Source organism: Macrobrachium rosenbergii, chromosome 41 (genome assembly GCF_040412425.1).
Source record: "Macrobrachium rosenbergii isolate ZJJX-2024 chromosome 41, ASM4041242v1, whole genome shotgun sequence".
NCBI classification, from domain to species: Eukaryota; Metazoa; Arthropoda; class Malacostraca; order Decapoda; family Palaemonidae; genus Macrobrachium; species Macrobrachium rosenbergii.
In genome coordinates this window covers 17552227-17577234 of record NC_089781.1, presented here as the reverse complement: position 1 = coordinate 17577234, position 25008 = coordinate 17552227, and the positions used below count along the sequence as shown (strand labels likewise).

General features: G+C 35.8%; 2 protein-coding genes across 10 annotated transcripts in view; one reads left to right on the top strand and one right to left on the bottom strand.

The window, feature by feature from the left end:
• The first annotated feature begins 1062 nt into the window (after positions 1-1062).
• LOC136826698 (uncharacterized protein C3orf38 homolog) lies at positions 1063-24056 on the top strand. Of its 8 annotated transcripts, none has more exons than XM_067084080.1 (6): positions 1063-1617; positions 5901-6037; positions 8198-8362; positions 10944-11082; positions 13245-13408; positions 18203-24056. In XM_067084080.1, exons 3-6 carry the CDS (start codon positions 8297-8299, stop codon positions 18986-18988), a joined length of 1155 nt encoding a protein of 384 aa, XP_066940181.1. In that variant the 5' UTR covers positions 1063-1617; positions 5901-6037; positions 8198-8296; the 3' UTR covers positions 18989-24056. The 8 variants fall into 8 exon arrangements, with proteins under 8 accessions (XP_066940181.1, XP_066940179.1, XP_066940184.1 ...); XM_067084078.1 differs by having other exon boundaries at positions 1063-2109; XM_067084083.1 differs by having other exon boundaries at positions 1063-2109; positions 10936-11082.
• Positions 22719-25008, bottom strand: part of LOC136826700 (heat shock protein Hsp-16.1/Hsp-16.11-like) — an 80056-nt gene continuing 77766 nt past the window's right edge. For both annotated transcript variants that reach the window (XM_067084089.1, XM_067084088.1), the window contains exon 4: positions 22719-24990. In XM_067084089.1, the coding sequence (XP_066940190.1) occupies positions 24776-24990 (215 nt within the window). In that variant the 3' untranslated portion in view covers positions 22719-24775. The remainder of the gene's footprint in view (positions 24991-25008) is intronic.

The window sequence follows — 25008 nt, the reverse complement described above, 5'->3', positions numbered from 1 at the left end:
TAAAGGGTATGCACTTATCGTAGTTTATATTGTACATGTTGACATAACACTTAATAGTGTTCTTTTGTATTTTTACCTTGATGTAACAGCAAATCACCAAGAATTGTTATGGTAATGCTACGTAAGTTGCACCATGATGATCTTGCATGTTGTTACAAAGCCACCAACCGTAGGCTAATATGTGCGATATTCTTCCATAACTTTATGAATATGTCAATTCCAAAGTTAAATTCCACCGCTGCCACCATATTTAACAATTGTTTAATAATAATGTTGCTATTATTATATTTGTGGCTAGTCTTAGTTAATTGTCCTAAAGCCTCCAAATGAAAGTCAAGGACAATTGACTTATCAAGCCACAAGTAGTAATAATAACAACATTATTATCAAACAATTATTACTCTAACTTCTAACACTTCTGAATAATACACTCTTATCAATCGATAGCAAAATAAAAACAACAACAACAACAACGTACACATTTCGTGTCAAACAGCATCAGACTAAAGCTCAGGTTCTGGTTAGTTCGGCGGTATTTCCTTTGCATCGGCACCCCTCTGATCTTACCTTTATTTGCACTCAACATTCATAAAAATGCTGAAAAACCAGTATAAAAATTTTGGCTTTTGGACCATTCTCAACAAGATGATAAGTTTGGGCACTTGTGTGCTTATTTCTTAGTCAGAACACTCTATTTACTTATATATTTATTTATTTAATTTATTGCTTGCGACATCCCTGGGTGTTACGAGGGTTCACTGAGGCCGTGAGTGCACACACGCACGCACACACACACACACACACACACTAAACTGCACGTACAAACCTGAAGCCTAAGAAATAAGCACATACAATAGAATAGTAAAGTAAATAGAGAAATCTAAATTATCATCCTACTGGGCTAAAAGTACTGAATAATCTCTTGGCGCTTTAAATATATACACAAATGATTCCAGAGATGTTACTGGGAAAAATATATGTGGCACTGCACATTTTTTTGGGGGGGGTTAATCTTATATAAACAGTGAATAAGGCGAATATCCATGACATCATAAGTTTCTTTCTTTCTTTCTTTTCCTTTTAACGTGCTTTTATTCCCATTTTTGTATGGGGTAAGCACGATGCCTTCTTTTTGAAGGACTTTTGATTTGGCTTTGGGGTAGACCTGTGGTCTCGATCGGCTGCCCTGCCTGACATCGCTTAGACCCCGGTACGTATGTTTCATGTATCATACAGACCCACGCCAACGCCCTTTCTTCCCAGCAGCGAGAAGTTCATGCGCGGGTATGGCGGGTATGGCGAGTGTTCGAGACGTGTGAGATGTTTGATATGTTTTTAGAAGGTGTTGTAGTGGCTTTGTTTTGTGTGTGTATTTAGTCTGTAACATCCATTTGCTTTTTAAGCAAACCTATCCGTTGATTACATATATAATCCCGGGATGTCTACACGGATAGCAAAGTGTCTGCCTCTCTGATCAGCCGGCTTGCGGGATTGAACCCGCGCCACAGACCTCTACGAAGTCCGAAGCTGCTGCTGTAACCGACTGAGCCATCGAGGCTCTATCCATGACATCATAAGTTACCTGGAGAAAATACGATTAATTAAAGTTCCTTTCTGGTAAGTATCGAAGTTCATTTCAGGATCGTGCAGTGATGGCGATGTTTCTCGGCATTTCTTCATAATTTGTGACTCGTGTCGGACCAATTGCAGTTTGCGTCTTAATTCAGTGATTCAAATGTAGTTTGGAAGACTGAAATTAATATATGATTGATGGAAAATCTTCCAAGACCAGGAACTCGTCGTTGGAGAATTGCGCAGATTGAACTAGCCCAAAGCGCAATAGGCCTAACGTTACACAGGTTACAACTCGCATGAATAAAATATCAATGGAAACATAAACATCGCTTCCTTTTGACCGTCATCAACCGGATATTATCAAATGATGTCGGAAATTAGGGCATTTATCTCATCATAAGGCAGCAGGACATGCCCGTGCTGGTAGGAACTGGACGATTGAGGAAGCAATCGCAAAAGCATGCACGCAAACTTAGGCTAATAGGCCTATGACTGACGAGACGTTTAGGCTAATTCAAGATTTTGCATGACGAGGTAAGTTTATTGCTTGCGGTGGTTGCTTCTTGATGGATGTATGTTAATGACATTTGTCTGGTGTTATTCCCCCGTGCGTGCATTTCAGCTGTCGTACTTCCGGCCAGCCTGTTGCGTTGTATCATTAAAGATGACTAACCTACCTTTAGGCCTACTGTAGTAGGCCAGTGAGCTAAGCATAGCCTAATTACCATTAACCTGAAGTCGAATTTTTAAAACAAAAATAAACGAACCGAGTTTAAACCGTATGGACAAATTTTCGCAAAGATAGGCCAAGGGCTGTCGTGAAATGGGCGTAGCCTATGTTAGACCTAGGCTAGGTCAGGGTTCAGGACTGCTGCTTATTTACAGGCTTCAGGCTAATTTACATGTCTTCAGTCTACAGATATCATCTCATCATGTACTATAGCCCAGGTTCACATACGTAGCCCAGGGTAAACTGGGAGATCTCACTTGTAGGCTACTGTAGCCTATGGTTAATTATAGCTGACAAAACATGAGCAAGTAATAGCCTAAGGGACCTGCAATTAATTAATTTATGTATCAATTTATTTATATATTGCTGATAATATAATTCTGATATGTCTTACGATTGCTTGTCATGTGATTTATGAAAATTTGACCATCATTGCTATGGAATATATATATTTTTTCCACTCAGGCTCGCTACATGTAGCCCAGGGGTTTATTATCCACTAGGTACTAGGAGGTGTCTGGGTAAGGAGCCCCAGCTAGGCTATGTAAGGTTGCTTATTGTAGGTTAGGCTAGGAAATGTTTTGCCATGAAAGGAAACGCCTATAGTTAAGCATACCCCTAAATTGCCGTTCCTTTCTCTTTTATGTATTTTCTGCATGTATTTGTAATTTTAACAATTGTGGCAGACCATGGTATGAAAAATTTTCTAGAGGTGTGCTATCATTAGAGAGCAATTAGGCACATGTCATTACACTACGATAAACAGGTGTCTTACATTCTAACCTAACCTAGCCTAGGACACAGCATCTTACCTGGCTGGGGGATTTCACACCATAGGTCTTCTTGGCTTTCTCCAAGAAATATGGCAATGGTATTCCAAGGGATAGGTTCCAAGGGAAATGTTCCAACTTAACCAAGAGCGCATCATCGTATTTGACACATCCCATGCTCAGTTCTCCACCTTCACTAACCTTGGAATCCTGTCCCTCTTATTTTCTCTTGAATATATTACTGAATTTTGATAGTGGAAAGTGGTGTCAGGATTTACAAAATTTTACAAATATTATCCATGCCACTTATCACTGTTTCTCTCCCCTAAGCTTGATAAGTTCATTTTTCAAGAGATAACAGTAGTGGTATTCCTGAATGGATTTAATACAGGCGCCCCCCCAAATTTTTTACATTCTTTCTGCCACCAAGAATACCTCACCATTGAAGTGTTCTGGTATACTGAGACTTTTCTAAGTTTGATTCCACATGCTTCAATAATAATGCCTAATACACTTATAACCTTTGATTTCTGAAAGTAATTGTCCATCTCTTAGGTATCATGTACAGTGGACCCCCGCCTATTCGCAATTCCGGATTTGCAGCTCCACCTAGGCTATTCGCTGATTTTTGTATTTTTCACAGAGAAATGTTCACAGATTACTGTATTTTCATATCATTTTGATGATTAAATGCACTTTTTGTGATAAAACTATTAAAATATTCAGGTATAAGCATTTTTAGCTGGTTTTTTGGTGTTTTGAAGTATCAAAATAGGCGTTTTTAGAGGGGTTTTAAATATTCGCGATTTGAGCTATTCACGGGGGTTAGTGATACTCACCCCCTGCAAATCCTGGGGCTCGACTGTAATGTCTTGTCCACAATAACGTATTGGTTCAGGAAGTAGTTTACCATTGCTCCAGAACTGCAGGATGTTTAGCTAACCAAAGGTTGTATCAAGCCTCAGTTTTATCTGTGTAAGGTAACTTCATTACAGTATTCTCATCAAAACATATTTATGACTTTCTAAAGAAAAAGGGAGCACACAAGGGGGTTGCAGTGGAACTGTGCAAATGAAAATGGAGAATTTCCCTAAAAAAGTTGGCACTTTTGGAATATCAAACATCCCTGTCCTCATATGTTATAACAAATACAAATACAGTGCACTTGCCAGAGCAGTTTTTTTAATGATTCAATTTTATTCACAATTATTAAATGATAATAACTATTGTATTAGTATTCTAACAAAATCCCACTTTGGGTATGGAAAGCAAGTTCTAATTCTGATTTTGGTGTCTGATTTTGTTATGGGACCTTCATTCAGAGTATTTCACAGCTATATGTTAAGACAAGAGTAGCTCACTGTTTATTTGGACTGTATTCATTCACTAGATGAAATAATTCTTTATCTCTAAACTCAGTTATAGTTTGCCCTGACTGTATTCATTCACTAGATGAAATAATTCTTTATCTCTAAACTTAGTTATAGTTTGCCCCGACTGCTGTTAGCTAATTGGAATACAGTAAACAGGTTCCCTGTAGTCTGATAAATTTTGGGAAAGGTACAGTATATCAATTTCATAATTTTATGTAGCTTGAATTGACATTTTCTACTCCTAGGGTACATGGTTTGTAGCTAAATATTCTATATTCTCTTCCAAAGTTTGTGTTTACTTGCTGTGAGATTAATTCCTTGTTTTAATATTGTTGCCAGACTATATGACTATCATCTTTACAATAAACACACTGGCTGCTGGTTAACTGATAGGACTGTAGGAAATGTCTCAAATATGTTATTCGTACCTTTCATTCAGATAACTGTCACATCTAATTTGTGTTTTGATAGAGTTTAGTATATCTTTTCTTATTGTATTTCCCACACAAATATGTATCAAAGCCAGCTCATGTCTGTATTGCAGTCATGCTCCATCACACATGAACTGGTAATGATGCTGTTTAATAACCTTAACATGGCAGTTACATATCAGCATGACAGAGGTGTGTAGCTTTAACACTGTCTTTTCCCACTATTGGAGCTGTTTGTTTAGCCATAACTGAGAGATGTGTTCAGATAGCTGTCTGCTAACCACAGCCCAGTTATAGGATTTGCAGTTTTAGCACTGTTCACAGTGTAGTTTTGTTGGTGCACCTAGCTTGCATGGGGTGACTGCTCTCAACACCTGTTTGTGAGTACAAATTTGGTCTTATTACTCCTAGTTTTATTACATGACAGACATAGCCTCTTATAGATATTAGGATGAATTTAGAGACTTATACAGAAGACAGTGACTGATGCCAGATGCTACCAATTCCTTGCATAAACAATTCCTATTGGTTTTTACCAGCTTCCAGCTAGCGCTAGAAGATTTGATCCTAATGTTAAGACCGCAGGTTTGTTAACCATGAAAAATACAAATTAATTTAAAAATTTGTCATATTGTATGAGCACATTGTACTATAAAGTATTATAGTTAAATTTCATTGTCCATTAATAGAGTGTCAGTGGATGCGCTTTACAGAACCCAAGTCTAAATGAAAACTGAGAAGTGTGAAAATAATAAAGAGTAAGAGAGTAAACATTGGAGGTATGTTACTTTTTTACAATAAAGGTTACATGACTATGGAGAAAATAGAAGCAGTGAAAAAGTTCCAGAGATAGTGTTGGAAGGTTGGTAACTGCCCTTGAACCAGCTGACCCAAGCTCAGCTAGGCTAATCTCAAAACATTGTGTTGGTATTCATTTTACAATCATCAATGTTTTATTTTATTTTGAGATTTTCTTATGCATTACGATGTACTTTAGTGGCTTATAATACCAGTTTTTCAGGGACTACTCATGATGTCTTTGCTTCAATCACCATTTGAGCCTTACCTGCGGGATTTCTTGAACTTTTAGGCAAGAGGCAGTATATACTTTAGCCCGTGTGGCTACAAACAATCGAATTGTACCAACTACAACAGAGGGTAAGTTTAGCAGTGATGTATGAAAAGAATTCTAGTGCTATATCATAGGTTATCTGAATATTTTATAGTGCTTTGGTGTTATCTGCTGATAACAGAATTAGTTCATTCAAAGTTATTGCTGACTATCAAAGACGAGAAAATGCAGATTAGCTCATCACCTTTGAATCAGTAATCTCCAGATATTTTCAGCATGTAGATTTTCTGTACTTCTCACTGGAGGTAGGCTCTCCGCTTGGTTCACTTAATTCTTTAAGCTTTTTTTTTTTATAATCACATAATTGCAAGAACCCTCAGGCTTTTTTGTTTTTTATATTTTTGGAGGGTTTTAATCCAGTTCTTTCACTCTTCCTCAAGTTATAAATCATCCTGCCATCTAAGTAGGTGTTAGCCTTTGCACCCTGGTACATTATGCACCAGGGCACATTATGCCATGTTTTAAATGAAAATGGTTCAGAGAACATGGAATAACAAGGAAAACATGTGGAAGACTCAATTTTATGTGTAAGTTATTCCTGTGAACCCTTAAATCCTTGCTTGTACCAGAAAGAAAGCTTAGGAGGCATGTACACACTTCGTGTGCAGAAGCATCTGGCACCATCTCAGTCAAACTGATTTCTGCTCCTTGTGTTGAACTTTTGTCCCAGTCATTCAGTCTAGAACTGGGCTGTCCTTTGTTGTAGCCTTGGCCTCTTTGCCTTCCCTTTATCCTTTTACAGGGCTCCTTGGATTTTATAGGAAAACAGTGGGATTTGCTGTATGCTAGTCTCTTGTAATGCCATCTAGCTGGTTTGTAACTACTTTCTCAGATGTGAATACTTTGCTGTCAAGTTTAGTGCCTGGTACAAAGTGGGTGCTTGATGGAGGGACTCTTGTGTTACCTCATATACCTTGCGACTGGCTATAGCGATAGCTGTAGTTGCTGGTATTGTCCATTTATGTGAAGAAACTTTTATTGTATTGGGTTATCTTGTGGCATGCACACCAGGCATCAAGTTCTTGTAGAAGACTGATTTGGATCTTGACTTGGACTCTGTTTCTCTCACAACCTGTATAAGGCATACACACTTTCATACAAGTTCGAGGATATCAGGTGCTGAAAAGAAGTTTTTGCTGCTGGAACACTGTTAGCCTTTTGTGGTCACATGATGGTTTGTCGAGGTATTTTACTTTCAGGCAGCAATGTTTGTGATCATAAAACTGACAGGTTTTGTTAGTTGGCTTGAGCATGTTTTTATTATCTGATACGGGCTCATTCTAAGTCATTCAAAATAATGAAATTTCATGACCATAATACTATAGTTACAGAAGATCCATGCTACTATCTTTCTCTATCTATGGGACATACATCTTGCATATATACACTGATGATCTTGCTTTAGCTGTATTTGTACAGGATTGACATGTAAACTGCCAGATATCCACTGTATGTTAGGATACAGACATGTATCTATTATTCATATAAATTCGGTTTTGTTTATGAGTAACAAAAAAATTACTTGCTAAGGCAGTGAGTGATGTTTGTGATGTATTGAGGAATCTCCCTAGTAATGAGATATTCATTAAATATACAGTAACTACTTAAAATTTTTGCCTTGTTATTCACCCATCTTTTGGCTAACCCACTTTGTACAAGACATTGCAGCATAAGAACTGCATCATTATTTTAAAGTTTAACCAAAAGATAAAGTTAACTTTGCTAAGCTATAGTGTCAAATTTATATGCTCGCAGTCAGCCTGAATGGTTTGTTTGTAAATAAGGAGTGAAAATTAGAATGGGAAAAAAAGTAACTTGGAGAGCCAAGAGGAAAAGTGGTTTGTATTCATGGAAAGACCTCTAAATTTACATAAACTGAAATGCAGAAAATATCCTCATGTTTATTTTTTGCATCAACAAGGCAAAGGTTTGTTATTTTAAGGTGGTGGTGATAATTTCCTTTCTAGCAATGTAAAATTTAGTGCAATACGAAACCTAGAACCCATATCTAGCTAGCTGTGGTCGAGATAACACAAAAACTGGATAGGAAAATAAGAGGGGCATGTCAGACATGTATAATCACCAGTGGTGGTTTGCAAATGATTGCATGAAGGACATAAGTATGTAACAGCGGTCAGTCTTTGATTTTATTTGAAAATAATTTTGAGTGAACATTTTATTTTCAGAAGCAATTGAAGCTACCTTACTTCATACGTCTGATTTAGCCCGTTTGTTCTCATACAAACGTATCAGGAGCCAGTCATTATTTGCGTATTTACACAAGTATGGTGTGCCAACAGAACGTTCTCTTGAGTAAACCCGAACTTATGGTGGCTGTCCAGGAATTGTGGGTAAGTTTTTGAAGATGTTATGCACTCAACTCCTGTAGCACTTCCAGCATCTAATTGCTTCCTTCAAGTTATTACTCTTCTATTCATGAAATATTTTTGAAAAGTTTGACATTTTGAGAACTCAAATTTGGTGGTTTATATACTATTGTTTCAGTGTCAGTTTCAAGGGATAATTTGTATTACCATTTCATGGATTAACTGTGGTATTTGTAGCATTTAATGGTGGTAATGTCATGTTTTCCATTTTCTGAAAATTCACTTGCAGAAATAATGGTGTTTTTAGAAATAACAAACCTCATAATTTTATTGATGCCTTATTATAAGTACCATATAGCTGCCTAAGCTGGTGAAAGGATGGTTACCATTGAGTATAAATCCTACTTCTGTTAACAGGGTATTAATCAAACATTCTTAGTTCTGCATTACTGAGAGACAGGCTCATGCTATGAAATTTGTACTGAGAACTCTAAACTCCCATCTAGAGTTAGATTTCTTTCAATAGCCTCAGTTGAAACAGTCCAGTTTGTTTTCACAGCAGAAGTATTTGTATTATGATCAGTAGTCAAGATTATTGAAACCATATTGTTGCAGAAACTTGTAATTGTCAGTGACTCTAAAAGTATTTCATAAGCCCCTCAGAATTATTTTCCTAAAATCTTTTTGTCAAATATATTGAGTTATATTTAGGCTGGTAATGTTACTGTGTTCTTCAGCTGTTGTTCATTGTGATGAAGGAAATTATGTATGATGTATTTTATTGTGGGTTGTAAGGTGCAACTACAGTAGGGATGAGAGAGGTGAAGATGTTGGACAGATTTGACAAATTTTGGGTGTTTCCATAGTATTATATCATTTTAAAAATTTTGGGGTTTCTGTATATTACACATGTTTTGTTAAGTCCCATTTATGTGATTTGTCCAGTTTTTCAAGAGCCTTAAACAACAAAACATAAATTTAATATTGACCCTGTTGGTTCCAAGATTTCACCACAGTGCACACCACCTGTTTCTCCTTTCATGTGTGGCTATATTTTTGGGTGACAGTAGTGAAAGAAAGATAGCATACTCATTAAACAGTGATGTGAAAGAGTATATTAGTTTTAAAAATGTTCTTCCTCTGTTATTGTAGAATTCAAGCAGAAATTTTTACAGTCCGGGGAGCAAAGTTTATATTTCTTGTACTCTTGATAGTCATTGCAAATTCAGAGAAAAGCATAGGCCTAAACTAATGACAGTTCATGTTATCATGTTATCTAATTCTGATTTTGGTGATTTTGTTAATTCATTCAATATTTCACAGCTATATGTTAAGACAAGAGTAGCTCACTGTTTATTTGGACTGTATTCATTCACTAGATGAAATAATTCCACATCTCTAAACTCAGTTACCTAGTTTGCCCTGACTTTCTTCACTAGATGAAATTCTGTTATCTCTAAACTTAGCTAGTTTGCATTTGTTAGCTAATTGAATACTTTTGCATTTGATAAATTTTATGGTATTTTTTCATAATTTTATGTAGCTTGAATTGACATTTTCTGGTACATGGTTTGACTGATAAATATTCTCTTCCAAAGTTTGTTTTACTTGCTGGGATTAATCTTGTTTTAATATTGTTGCAAGACTATATGACTATCATCTTTACAATAAACACACTGGCTGCTTTAACTGATAGGACTGTAGGAAATGTCAAATCTGTTATTGCCTTTCATTCAGATAACTGTCACATCTAATTTGTGTTTTGATAGAGTTTAGTAAATCTTTTCTTATTGTATTTCCCAAAATATGTACAAGCCAGCTCATTCTGTATTGCAGTCAAAATCACACATGAAAATAATGATGCTGTTTAATAACCAACATGGCAGTTACTTCTGCATGACAGAGGTGTGTAGCTTTAACACTGTCTTTTCCCACCATTGGAGCTGTTTGTTTACAACAACTGAGAGATGTGTTCATGGAAAAGCCCAGTTATAGGATTTGCAGTGGTTCACAGTGGTGTGTTGGTGCACCTAGCTTGCATGGGGGTGACTGCTCTCAACACCTGTTTGATACAAATTTGGTCTTATTACAGTTTTATTAGACATGTAATGATATTAGATGAATTTAGAGATTTCTTCATGATGCCAGATGCTAAATTCCTTGACAATATTGTTTTACCAGGCTAGGTTTTGATCCTAATGTTAAGACCGCAGGTTTGTTAACAAAAATACAAATTAATTTAAAAATTTGTAGTTGGATGAATTGTACTAAAAGTTTATAGTTAAATTTCATTGTCCATTAATAGAGTGTCAGTGGATGCTTTCAGAACCCAAGTCTAAATCTGAGAAGTGTAAAATAATAAAGAGTAAGAGAGTCATTGGAGTTTTACTTTTTACAATAAAGGTTACTGACTATGGAGAAAATAGAAGCAGTGAAAAAGTTCCAGAGATAGTGTTGGAAGGTTGGTAACCCAACCAATGACCCCTCTTTAAATTTCAAAACATTGTGTTGGTATTCATTTTACAATCATCAATGTTTTATTTTATTTTGAGATTTTCTTATGCATTACGATGTACTTTAGTGGCTTATAATACCAGTTTTTCAGGGACTACTCATGACGTCTTTGCTTCATTCACCATTTGAGCCTTACCTGCGGGATTTCTTGAACTTCTTAGGGCAAGAGGCAGTATATACTTTAGCCCGTGTGGCTACAAACAATCGAATTGTACCAACTACAACAGAGGGTAAGTTTAGCAGTGATGTATGAAAAGAATTCTAGTGCTATATCATAGGTTATCTGAATATTTTATAGTGCTTTGGTGTTATCTGCTGATAACAGAATTAGTTCATTCAAAGTTATTGCTGACTATCAAAGACGAGAAAATGCAGATTAGCTCATCACCTTTGAATCAGTAATCTCCAGATATTTTCAGCATGTAGATTTTCTGTACTTCTCACTGGAGGTAGGCTCTCCGCTTGGTTCACTTAATTCTTTAAGCTTTTTTTTTTTTATAATCACATAATTGCAAGAACCCTCAGGCTTTTTTGTTTTTATATTTTTGGAGGTTTTAATCCAGTTCTTTCACTCTTCCTCAAGTTATAAATCATCCTGCCATCTAAGTAGGTGTTAGCCTTTGCACCCTGGTACATTATGCACCAGGGCACATTATGCCATGTTTTAAATGAAAATGGTTCAGAGAACATGGAATAACAAGGAAAACATGTGGAAGACTCAATTTTATGTGTAAGTTATTCCTGTGAACCCTTAAATCCTTGCTTGTACCAGAAAGAAAGCTTAGGAGGCATGTACACACTTCGTGTGCAGAAGCATCTGGCACCATCTCAGTCAAACTGATTTCTGCTCTTTGTGTTGAACTTTTGTCCCAGTCATTCAGTCTAGAACTGGGCTGTCCTTTGTTGTAGCCTTGGCCTCTTTGCCTTCCCTTTATCCTTTTACAGGGCTCCTTGGATTTTATAGGAAAACAGTGGGATTTGCTGTATGCTAGTCTCTTGTAATGCCATCTAGCTGGTTTGTAACTACTTTCTCAGATGTGAATACTTTGCTGTCAAGTTTAGTGCCTGGTACAAAGTGGGTGCTTGATGGAGGGACTCTTGTGTTACCTCATATACCTTGCGACTGGCTATAGCGATAGCTGTAGTTGCTGGTATTGTCCATTTATGTGAGGAAACTTTTATTGTATTGGGTTATCTTGTGGCATGCACACCAGGCATCAAGTTCTTGTAGAAGACTGATTTGGATCTTGACTTGGACTCTGTTTCTCTCACAACCTGTATAAGGCATACACACTTTCATACAAGTTCGAGGATATCAGGTGCTGAAAAGAAGTTTTTGCTGCTGGAACACTGTTAGCCTTTTGTGGTCACATGATGGTTTGTCGAGGTATTTTACTTTCAGGCAGCAATGTTTGTGATCATAAAACTGACAGGTTTTGTTAGTTGGCTTGAGCATGTTTTTATTATCTGATACGGGCTCATTCTAAGTCATTCAAAATAATGAAATTTCATGACCATAATACTATAGTTACAGAAGATCCATGCTACTATCTTTCTCTATCTATGGGACATACATCTTGCATATATACACTGATGATCTTGCTTTAGCTGTATTTGTACAGGATTGACATGTAAACTGCCAGATATCCACTGTATGTTAGGATACAGACATGTATCTATTATTCATATAAATTCGGTTTTGTTTATGAGTAACAAAAAAAATTACTTGCTAAGGCAGTGAGTGATGTTTGTGATGTATTGAGGAATCTCCCCCTAGTAATGAGATATTCATTAAATATACAGTAACTACTTAAAATTTTTGCCTTGTTATTCACCCATCTTTTGGCTAACCCACTTTGTACAAGACATTGCAGCATAAGAACTGCATCATTATTTTAAAGTTTAACCAAAAGATAAAGTTAACTTTGCTAAGCTATAGTGTCAAATTTATATGCTCGCAGTCAGCCTGAATGGTTTGTTTGTAAATAAGGAGTGAAAATTAGAATGGGAAAAAAAGTAACTTGGAGAGCCAAGAGGAAAAGTGGTTTGTATTCATGGAAAGACCTCTAAATTTACATAAACTGAAATGCAGAAAATATCCTCATGTTTATTTTTTGCATCAACAAGGCAAAGGTTTGTTATTTTAAGGTGGTGGTGATAATTTCCTTTCTAGCAATGTAAAATTTAGTGCAATACGAAACCTAGAACCCATATCTAGCTAGCTGTGGTCGAGATAACACAAAAACTGGATAGGAAAATAAGAGGGGCATGTCAGACATGTATAATCACCAGTGGTGGTTTGCAAATGATTGCATGAAGGACATAAGTATGTAACAGCGGTCAGTCTTTGATTTTATTTGAAAATAATTTTGAGTGAACATTTTATTTTCAGAAGCAATTGAAGCTACCTTACTTCATACGTCTGATTTAGCCCGTTTGTTCTCATACAAACGTATCAGGAGCCAGTCATTATTTGCGTATTTACACAAGTATGGTGTGCCAACAGAACGTTCTGCGAGTAAACCCGAACTTATGGTGGCTGTCCAGGAATTGTGGGTAAGTTTTTGAAGATGTTATGCACTCAACTCCTGTAGCACTTCCAGCATCTAATTGCTTCCTTCAAGTTATTACTCTTCTATTCATGAAATATTTTTGAAAAGTTTGACATTTTGAGAACTCAAATTTGGTGGTTTATATACTATTGTTTCAGTGTCAGTTTCAAGGGATAATTTGTATTACCATTTCATGGATTAACTGTGGTATTTGTAGCATTTAATGGTGGTAATGTCATGTTTTCCATTTTCTGAAAATTCACTTGCAGAAATAATGGTGTTTTTAGAAATAACAAACCTCATAATTTTATTGATGCCTTATTATAAGTACCATATAGCTGCCTAAGCTGGTGAAAGGATGGTTACCATTGAGTATAAATCCTACTTCTGTTAACAGGGTATTAATCAAACATTCTTAGTTCTGCATTACTGAGAGACAGGCTCATGCTATGAAATTTGTACTGAGAACTCTAAACTCCCATCTAGAGTTAGATTTCTTTCAATAGCCTCAGTTGAAACAGTCCAGTTTGTTTTCACAGCAGAAGTATTTGTATTATGATCAGTAGTCAAGATTATTGAAACCATATTGTTGCAGAAACTTGTAATTGTCAGTGACTCTAAAAGTATTTCATAAGCCCCTCAGAATTATTTTCCTAAAATCTTTTTGTCAAATATATTGAGTTATATTTAGGCTGGTAATGTTACTGTGTTCTTCAGCTGTTGTTCATTGTGATGAAGGAAATTATGTATGATGTATTTTATTGTGGGTTGTAAGGTGCAACTACAGTAGGGATGAGAGAGGTGAAGATGTTGGACAGATTTGACAAATTTTGGGTGTTTCCATAGTATTATATCATTTTAAAAATTTTGGGGTTTCTGTATATTACACATGTTTTGTTAAGTCCCATTTATGTGATTTGTCCAGTTTTTCAAGAGCCTTAAACAACAAAACATAAATTTAATATTGACCCTGTTGGTTCCAAGATTTCACCACAGTGCACACCACCTGTTTCTCCTTTCATGTGTGGCTATATTTTTGGGTGACAGTAGTGAAAGAAAGATAGCATACTCATTAAACAGTGATGTGAAAGAGTATATTAGTTTTAAAAATGTTCTTCCTCTGTTATTGTAGAATTCAAGCAGAAATTTTTACAGTCCGGGGAGCAAAGTTTATATTTCTTGTACTCTTGATAGTCATTGCAAATTCAGAGAAAAGCATAGGCCTAAACTAATGACAGTTCATGTTATCATGTTATCAAAGCCTGATAATCGTAATGCCTTAATTGAGAGTCAGAAATGGAAAGTAATCCCACAACTTAGCAGACCTCGTTTCTATGAATTCTGTACTTAAAAGCTTCATTTTAATGTACTTTTGCATTTTTAAACTTTATGATTTTTGCAGGTGACTCTGACAGTGACTGATAAAAGATAAGTAATTAGCTTTGGGATGTCTTGAATGCAAGAATATACTATACTGTAGGCTCTTTGTTGCTTATCAGATCTTGTTGCTTATCAGAAGGCAAGAACCACAAATCATATGATAAGGTGTAGCAGAAACATGAAAATACAAATTACATGAAAAATATGAAAATGGTATAAAGGCATGATGACTTCTGCTAGCCAGGGAGTCCTGGGAAACCAGTGTGTTGACAACAAAGTCTCATGGAAAAGTGAGATGGAAGTGGAGGTGGTGTCAATAGGCAGTGTGAATCCTCTGGATCTTTGTTAACATGAGTGTAATGAGATGAAGATTTCTTCATCATGGAAGTAAGACAGATATGGTTAAAGGGGTTTTTGTGAAACAAATCTCAATTGGAAGTAGTTGGATGAATCTATTAAATTTTAGGAACCACATTCACAACTTTCATTCAGTATCTTGAAGTTACAGCTAATGTCAGAAGTTTCCACATACAGCTGTACAGTACATGTATAGCTGTGCCCATCCAATGACCCTCTTTAAATTTCCATAAGATCCTTGAAAATCCCTGTGATTTGAGAGCAACTCAGTAAATTAGAGCCATGACAAATTTATAGTATTTCCATGTGAACTATTCAGTAGCACCACAAAGTTGGTGTAGAGGTTTGTGTACAATAATAGTCAACAATGTCCGGTAGTTGTAGTTGAGTGAGTTATTGAGTGGAGGTGAAGACTCTCAGGTGGTGATGGCCTATTGATAGCCACTGAATAGTGAGATTAATTTACTGTGTGCGCCAATTGGCTGATTGCTGTAGCCTCAGGGTCTTTAAGTTAGTAAATGTTTTCATAGGCTAGCCATGGTTAGGCTAGGATTTTTGGCTAGTGTAGAGGTACGATTGCTTGAGCTTGCTAAGTTGCTATTTCCATGACTGCTTTTTGGACATATTTGCACTTCCTCTTAGACTTGTAAGTACTGAACAAATCATTTATAACTAACTAACTAACTGTACTACTTGATACTATAGGTAGGAGATAGAGAGAGATATCCTTTGGCTTTTTTTTTTTTTTTATCTATTTTGTTGCTCACAAAGTTTAATGTTCAGTTATTATTTTAGAATTTACATTTTAACAGTACTGAAGAAGCTTCTTAACATCTTCCCATACAAAAATGTATTACTTGAACGACACTGAGCAAGGAAAAGTATGAAAGTTGCACCATACAGTTACTAATTGCAATACACATTTTGCCATCACTATGCAGACTATATTTATATACCATGTGTGTCTTGTACATGTATGTACAACTAACCAAAATTGCAATTTCTTTACTCTGTTGCTTTACATGTACACATGTTACAGCACATACAGTACACATATTACATCTACCATTTTCCAGAACCATGGCTGTCACTAGTATTCATGTACATTTATATACTAAGTGCCACTCAGTTGCCCCAGATGTTTTGCTCTGGTTTTATAGCATAATTGCAATAAGGGGATCTTGAAGGAAAATATCAAGAGCTGAGACATTATCCTGTTTAACAAACATTTTGGTACAGTACACAAACAGATAGGACCGTAATACGTAGCTGTATATTTACGCTTGCAAAGTCGCAGCTTATACATAGTATGTAAGTCAATAAAACTAATCAATACAGAATGAATATTGGCACTGTTTACATATTGTACTCCCTTTAGTGGGTAGTGCTGTCAGTGCACCTCACACATTGCACTGTAGGCATTACTAAAGGTTCTTTGCAGTATTTCATCGGCCCCTAGCTGCATCCCCTTTCGTTCCTTTTATGCTCTGTACCTTTGTTCATATTATCCTTCTTCCATCTTACTTTCCACACACTCCTAACATTTGTTCCATAGTGCAATTGTTAGGCTTTCCTTTTTTGCACCCTTTAAAACCTTTTTACTCTCACATTCCCCATTCAGCACTGAATGACCTTATAGGTCCCAGTGCATGGCTTGTGGTCTAAATTTTATAATACAGTATTCCATTCCATTTCATACATATTGTACTGTCTGTAAGCAGTGTGTACATATAATAAAATAACTGATTGATATTGCATAATAGAAAATGGGAAGGAATCATGGAAGATTAGCCTCGACTTGGGATTAACCATAGCCCTATGGTCCATTTCATTAATCCTGTACATTTGTTCTGCTGATTTTTTTCTTTATTGTGCAGTACAGTATTGAATACCGTTTAGTACTGTACTTTCTTCTAAAGTATTATGTATGTATTGTATTGATTGTGTGTGGTGAGAGCTGATTGTGATGAACAAGTTTTGTGTATATCTGGTTCTTCTTTTGACCTTAATAGTCCCACTGTATAGCAGGGTCGGCTGCTCAAGTCATCTTTCTCCATCTATTTCTATTCCTTGCATTTTCTTCCCCCAGTCCCACCTCACCCATATCCCTCCTCACCACATCCATCTCAATTGAGACATTTGATTGCTAAGGTGTGGGATTTAGGGTAAGGATTTTTTATTTTGGATTTTGTTCGTACATCTTTTTCATATTGCTCTTGCACTCTGGACTCTTTAGGATTTACTGACTTTAGGCAGTGTTACACAAGCAGGTTATCCAGCATTTTTTTAGTCTTCTTCCAAACTTTTTATGAAGTAGTAATCATAATTTTTCATGTTTGTTTACAATCAAAGTTCCGTATGTTGTTAAATTGATGACATGCAAGGGAAAACTTAATTTCTGTCACCAGTATATGTTAATTTGCAATGCCATTTCACGTGAAAAAATCAGTCAGTTATTGGCTACTTGGTCAGAAGTTTGACAGCAAGGTGCTAAAAGATGCCTGAAAACCTTTAGTGTGTGTTTGCATAAGGAAAGCTAAATAATTACAAGGTTAGGCTAAGGCATGGGATAGACTAAAATAGGTTAGTGGTTCTCACTTACCCGGTACTGGTTTTCTTGGACATATGCCCAAACAACCTCCCTCCCCCTTGTCAAATGAGGTTTATGTTATGTCACAGTGTGGAGTGCCCCAGTCTCATCTCCAGTTGATCTAAATTTATGTCTATTAACATGTAGAAAAATGAGCTTATGGAAGGTGAAAATGAAGGCTCCCTCACATGAACCCAACTTGCCACGTACTTTTTGGTTTATACATTTTCGATAGCTATTTGTGCCAGGTTTATCTAAGCAAACTGGATAATAAATCATAGAGGCTTGTGTCTTTGAAGCAAAAATTATCCTGGATTATTATGTTGAAGAACCCTAAAAGAGTTCAGAGGTCTGGTTAAACAAATCATTTATAACTAACTAACTCTCATCTTTTTATTTTCTTCATGTGTTTGTTCATTTGGTTTTGTATATTTAACATGATTAGTATCAGGTTGTTCCTTTTCTCTCCAGTGCCAACAGATCCAGAACAAAGCTATCCCAAATCCTCCCCTTGTGAAAAGAAGAGCATCAGATCCATCTAGTGCCAGTAAAGATGTTAGAGAAGTTGGTAGTCACCAAAGTGGTACGAACCATGTGGAAGGAAGACTTAGTGCAAAGCGCAGGTTACATCGTGAGGGTCCAGCTGGTCGGAGCTTGTCGGAAAGTAGTTCAACCATTCATCTGTCAGACAGTCAAGGCAATGTAGTGAACAGGACACGATGTGATAATGCTGCAGATATAGTGTCTTCTAATACTGTGACAAAAAGAGTGCGCTCTGATAAATTTTCTAAAGATTTTTGTGAATGGTATTATACAATGCTGAATCGCCTTCAGCCAGAGTGTGCCCACCATTGCGGAGATAATTTTGGGGAGAAAATCTTTTTCAACAATAGTTCCGTGGATGTATTTCTTATAGGTCAGGTTAGCGAAGAAAAGCATTCACAGGGATCAGACAATAATTTTACCCTTATCAGTGGTGTTTGCAAACAATATAGACTTCTTTTCAGTCCAAATTTGGAGAGTGGTACTCAAGCACACAAGTCTGCCCATGGGATGGTGAAGATTCTGTGTTGTGGTACTTTGTTTCAAAGTGGATCTTTCATAGGCATATTTGAGCAAGAGTTTGGTCTTTTAATCTGCCCAGTTGACAGAGTTTGGAAAATTATGTACACAAAAGTTAATCTCAAACAGACTGGGACAGAACAGCCCGTGCCAAGTTTACCCCAGTGCCAGGTGTTTGAAATTGAGGGTGTTTAATCACATGGAGAATGACTTAACCTGTTAAGCTTTGAATCTTACATTTTATTGACTGTTCAAACTAAGTGTTATATATTTTATAAATTTTATATTTTTGTCTGCCATAATCAGTGTGATAAAGGGAAAACACACATTTACAAAACCTCTTGATGGTAATGTAATGAATTTGTAATTTGTACCCTTGGCTGGTGGGACATTAACCCATATAGTTTATAATCAATTCTAGTGTACTTAAGTCACTGCAGATCCACCAGGCATTGTGTAGTTTTGTGTGGACCAAGTTAATTTTTCATTATACTTTTTATTTTTATTGCTTGAATGAATAAGCAATTTTACACAAGGTTTGTAAAGTTCATTGCTGTATCTGATCTAGAGTTCATCTTTATTTTCATAATCATTCATTTTCATGTTTTGTATACGTAATTCATGTTATTAAAAAGAAACCAGTTTTTTTTCTAGATCTTTACTTTCTGTATGAATTTTTTATATTTATTTTCAGAATGTTAAAACCATAGAAATTCATAACTCGGTTTTGTTAAAAGCATAGAAATTCATAACGCAGCTTTCTTAAACAATACATGTGTATCCTTATTTTGAGGATTAGGTATTGATTATGAGTTATCCAAAACAAAATAAGTCTTTATGCTAGAGTTATACAGTAATGCTATTTTGTTTAAACAATGCTTTGTACAGTGCTGTATCCTTATTTTTAAAGGATTATGTAATGATTTTGTGGTATTCAACACAAAATGTTAATGAATTTAATTTTTACAATATTTTCAGGTTTTTGTTTAAACAGCACTGCATACAAAAAGTGAACACAACCATTATCTTCACCTAATAATGATACTACAGTCATTCCTTGATTCAGAGAAGGAGTGTAAGGTTTAAGTATAAAACTGTGTCCAGTGCTGTTTATTTTATTAACTGAAAGCCCTGGTGGTGCAGGTTAAAGTCCCGTGAGTCATATCTCAGATACAACGATGTGTGTTTGTTGTTGATGGTATAAGTTTGTAGACAGAAATATCTGATCAGTGTTACATTTACATATTATGTAGCTGAATTTTTATAGCCAAATTCATGAAATATCTGTTTATACATCTTTGTTAAACTCTCATGACCTGACTTGTGGTGCATCGCTGAATGTGGAATGCCTTATGTACAATATGTTCGTATGAATCATAAATCCATTGAATTTGCCAGTCATGGGAATATCTAACAGATAACCAACCCCTTGAACTAAGATTTATAGCTCATTTTGCAAGTAGGGAAGTAATCTGCAGTCTCCTTAAATGACTATAATGGATTAACATGTTAACTTCATAAGAATTTAGTAATCACATAGATTGAGACTTGGAACTCAGACAAAATATCACTGGTGTATTTGTGTTAAGACTTGTCATTTGTTGTTGCTTGAAATCACAGCAGTTACATGAAACATTCATTACTTGACCATCACTTACAGTTAGCTGCTTCATGGTCCTAAGATCCAAGATACTTCAGTTCTTCCCAAAAGATACAAAGCAAATGGCAGTCAGCTACTGATACATTAACTTGCTTCCCATTAGCAATAGAATGCAGTCTGGAAGAGATTTAATGCTTCTTCGTTCAAGAATAATTCTATTTTCTAGCAAACCCATTTCACAGCATGTAAGTTAATGAGGTTTGTATGAAAAACAAAATTTTCATCCAGTTTTGTATGATGTATTTTAAACATTTTTCTGTGAGTTTATAGTTTTTAAGATACTGTATTAATTTTTTTGGTGCTATCAAGGGTGGGTCCTGTTTACATCCCACTCAGCTCATAGTTGAGTTTATTACATGAAAATCGATGGATGGATGTATGATATTTGGTCCATTTATTTTTCATTGTTTTTATATGAAGTTAAATTTCATTTATAGTAGGAATAGAGTTTTGCCCCTTTTCTTGAAATTTGATCTTTTTCATTGAGGTCAGTAGGTCTTGGCAGATCTTTGCCAAAAGATCTCCTTTGAGAGGTATTGTCTGAATTCTTTTAAAATTGAGCCTGAACAAATGCAAATGTATTGATGGATATAAAGGCATTTATTTTCTTTTTGAACTGATTTTTTATGAAATTTTTAGTCATGTTTATATGGCTACGTTTCATATTTCCAATTGTTTTACCATTTAATAAGTCACATATGAGCCACAATTTTCACCAAGTTATTTCTTTACAATTATGTGTTGTGGCTTGACAAGAGCAGTAATTATTGTTGACTGAATGTCTACTCATTCATTCGTATTTGAAGTTTCCTTTGGTATTGCTTCCTGTATTCAGTGTTGACACTGGTGTTTTGTAATTAAGTTTGTACTGTTTTTGCTGTCATTTTCAGCTGTTGGGTTGTAACAAGGAAATCCCTTTCACTACACTATTCTGTTTGGTTAGAATTCCTTATTACAGTCTTTTTTTTTTACTAGAGGAACCATCCTCCCATTGCCATATATATATGTTTTTGCTTTGTTTTCCCCAAGTCAGTACTGGACAAAGTGGCCATCAGGTTTGACAAGAGAAATGGTTTTCTTGTCAAAGTGCTGGGCATTTAGCCAAAATCTTAAGGCCTGTCGAGACGATCGAGCATTGCCCACATGCACAAGAAAGCAGTTTGCCTGTTAACAAGTTTACCGCTTGTGCCCACTAAAACAGGGGCAAAGTTCCTGTGTTGGTTGTTTAGCAAAAGCACCAGACACTGCCCGTGGCCAGTAATATGGCATCACTGCCAGACACGAGTCTTCCTATGGAGGCAAGGGGCAGAGGTCGTCATTGTTCACTCGAGTGTTTGACAGACGTCCGTCTCTGCTTCTGCTATGGATCAGTGATCGAGCCCTCATTTTCTACATTTAGTAGAACTTCATCAGGAACACCCTTGCCTTTAGAATGTAAAATTGAACGCATACACACAGCAATTATTATGCTATATAGAGCTTTCTTCCGATTTTTCTTGGTGGCCACCATACAGATAGTTATTGTACTGCACAGTCTGCAGGTCCTGCCTGAATGACTACACGCTCTGGCTGTGCCCAGGTTTGACTGGGCCAGCTTGGCATCATTTGGACAACACTACAGTTGTACCTGTGGGCTTTGCTTGTTTGCGGGCAGTGCCCGTCGAGCTGTGCTCGATCGTCTGGACGGGCCTTTATACTACAATCAGTCTATTTGGGTGAAAGTCTCAGTTGGTATGCATTGGTAGGAAGTTACTACCTACAGTATACAGAATGTCAGCAGCACCAAGTGTTCTTTGCAGTGTTCCGTCTGGCCCCACTACAGTGGTTTTTGCCCTTTACTGTGTTTGTTACCACTGATCTTTTCCTGAGCAGCTGTCAATTTCTTTAGTGTATTATTGCTCTAAATTTCATCTCTGTGACTGCCAATGTCATTCAGTATGGTGAAATGCTTAATGATGACGGTGAATTGTATACTCTACTGTTCCATCCTTGGTTAAGGCCTAAGCATACAAAGGTTTGTATTTAAAAAATATTGTAAACATTTTTCATATTTCACAGAATAACGCAGCCTATTCAATCTCCCAAATGGATGTAATTGTAGGAGGCAACAGCAGAGCAGTTTTTGAAATCTGTGAGACAACCTCTTATGTAGAACACATGGGTGGCAATCATCAATAACCATGACAATATTTAGGAGAAATCAGCTGCAGGGCAACAATTCAAAATTTTTACATGTGCATCCTTATTATTGCATAATGAAAATGATTCACAGGAAAAAATTTATTTACAAAGTTAAAGTACACAACCTACTTTATCATCTGACAATACTAAACCTTGTATATTCCTTTGTAAGTTCACCTTGTGTTTTTTTTTTTTTTTTTTTTAGGTAAATATGCCTCTCCAACTGGAAATCTAGCATTTGTAAATATCACTGTCAGCCTATCAGTATTAGTCAACAATTAAACAGTAAATACCATTAACATTTACCGACTGCTTAAATTAACTCAATAGTCTCTTAACTCTGGTCATATCTTTACAACTACTGACTTGCAATGCTTTGCCTCACAGAATGCAACACAGCATTTCCTTTTTATCCGAAACTGAGATGCTGTAGCCTAGATAACATGTAACTTAATTTTTGGATCAATCACAAGTCAAAGGTCAACAGCTTGTTTTATAAAAAAGTGAAAGGATGTTAATGCATTCTTTTACAAAATTTATGGAGGACACTTTTTCTTAGCCTTTGGGAATATATCTATTCTGTTATGTATCAGAAACTTAAGTTAAATAAACTCTTACAAATTTATTGTATAATACTTCCTTTCAAAGCATCCATGTGAAATTGATACTTAATGCAAAATAAGTTAGCGCCATTGGGTTTAATACAATAAAACCTTTAAATACAAAAAGGCCAGCACTGTTAGCATTTACTTGCATATTGGAAAGAAGTAACTTTCAGTCTTTTAAAACTTAAAAAAATACTTTATACTACAAAAACTATTCATTTCAACAACAAAGGAACTCCACTAATATTTATAATTTAAACAGCAGAATTTCACAAATCTAGATACCTGAAATTTATCAAGTATTTTACTTTAACAAAATCACCTGAAGTGCAGAAATTTGTCTAGTTGGATCAGGTTCTGAGTGACTACATAAACTCTGAACCAAAACCAATCTCATGTAGTGCCATTTCTATTATAAGAGGATTTAAGCTTTTCAAGCCTAAAAAGTGTTCTAAACAGGGTGTTTAGCAGTCACTCCAAGGCACTTCAAATGTTCATAATGAATACCATGGAAATCTTTCAAATATTTTGTGTGATAATGATAATTTATGGATAGTTTACCATTAAAAAGAATGGATTTCAACAGCACTGAATATGTCTGTGTTATATACTGCATCTTGTTCAGTGCTCTTTGTATCGATATAAAGCTACCAATAATATGTCTGTGTTATATACTGCATCTTGTTCAGTGCTCTTTGTATCAATATAAAGCTACCAATGATCATCTGTGACATAAAAAAAATTGGTAATAATACTCTCTTGCAATGGTTTAATACTCAAAAAAAAAAAAAAAAAAAAAAAAATAAATAAATAAAAACACTTTATCCATAAAGTCTGATGTATTGTTAATGAATTTCAAGTGTTCACTCAATCTTATGGATAACACCAAGCACTTCCAGTAGTAAGCAAGTTAACCTACAGTACAAATTTTTAGTGTGCATAGTTAATATATTCTTAGCTATATTCTTGCAATCATTTTACAGTATAAACAAATTTAGAAATGTACTTCTTATTGTATACATGAGCTGCATTACAAGAAACTACATACTATTAAGAAGTTCGGTGACGTTAATTCAATATTTATCCTCCACAGAACTTTGGCATTTGTTGGATATGGTCTATCGAAGGAAACAAATGTTGATAACTCTGGCCTGCTCATTTTGATAAAATATTTAATGAAGCTTTTAAGTTTATTTCCCCATAAGTAAGAGCTCTCAATATATCATGGTTAAAATTAAAGGAATATGCTACAGCAACTGCAATGACTGAAAAGAACTCACATTTGATGAACAGATAATGACCACACTTAATTCTTACTAGAAGCTGCCCTTTAGAGAAAAACTTATGAATAAGAAGGATGCTTGGAAACAGTGTAATCTGACTTGTTCTGAAAATTTTCCTATATATAAAGCACTGAAAAGCAGTCCTGTTGAAACTGTACAATCAAATATAAAGTATAAAAAAACCCTTACAATCCTTGTATAGTAAAGAAAAAAGGCAACTACAATATCATCAGTCATTATAAACTGAAACAACCTATTCTCTTTCAATGTTGATGGTTTTGGGAGCATTTGGAGGTTCTGGAAGTATCTGTGGTGCTTCAACAGTGAGGACACCATCATGAGACATGCAAGACTCCAGGGCATCCAAGTTAACACCCTCAGGAATATCATATTGCAAAGACACTTGCCGAGACGACCTTGATGTCTCTGTCACCTCTTCCACAGAACCAGTAACTGTCAGAGTGCGCCCTGTAAGGAAATAATGTC

Coding starts and splice junctions, on each gene's coding strand:
- LOC136826698 (XM_067084082.1), top strand. CDS start 8,297: ATGGTGTGCCAACAGAACGTTCTCTTGAGTAAACCCGAACTTATGGTG. Junction 11,083..13,244: donor TGTACCAACTACAACAGAGG/GTAAGTTTAGCA, acceptor TTTTATTTTCAG/AAGCAATTGAAGCTACCTTA. Junction 13,409..18,202: donor TGGCTGTCCAGGAATTGTGG/GTAAGTTTTTGA, acceptor TTTTCTCTCCAG/TGCCAACAGATCCAGAACAA.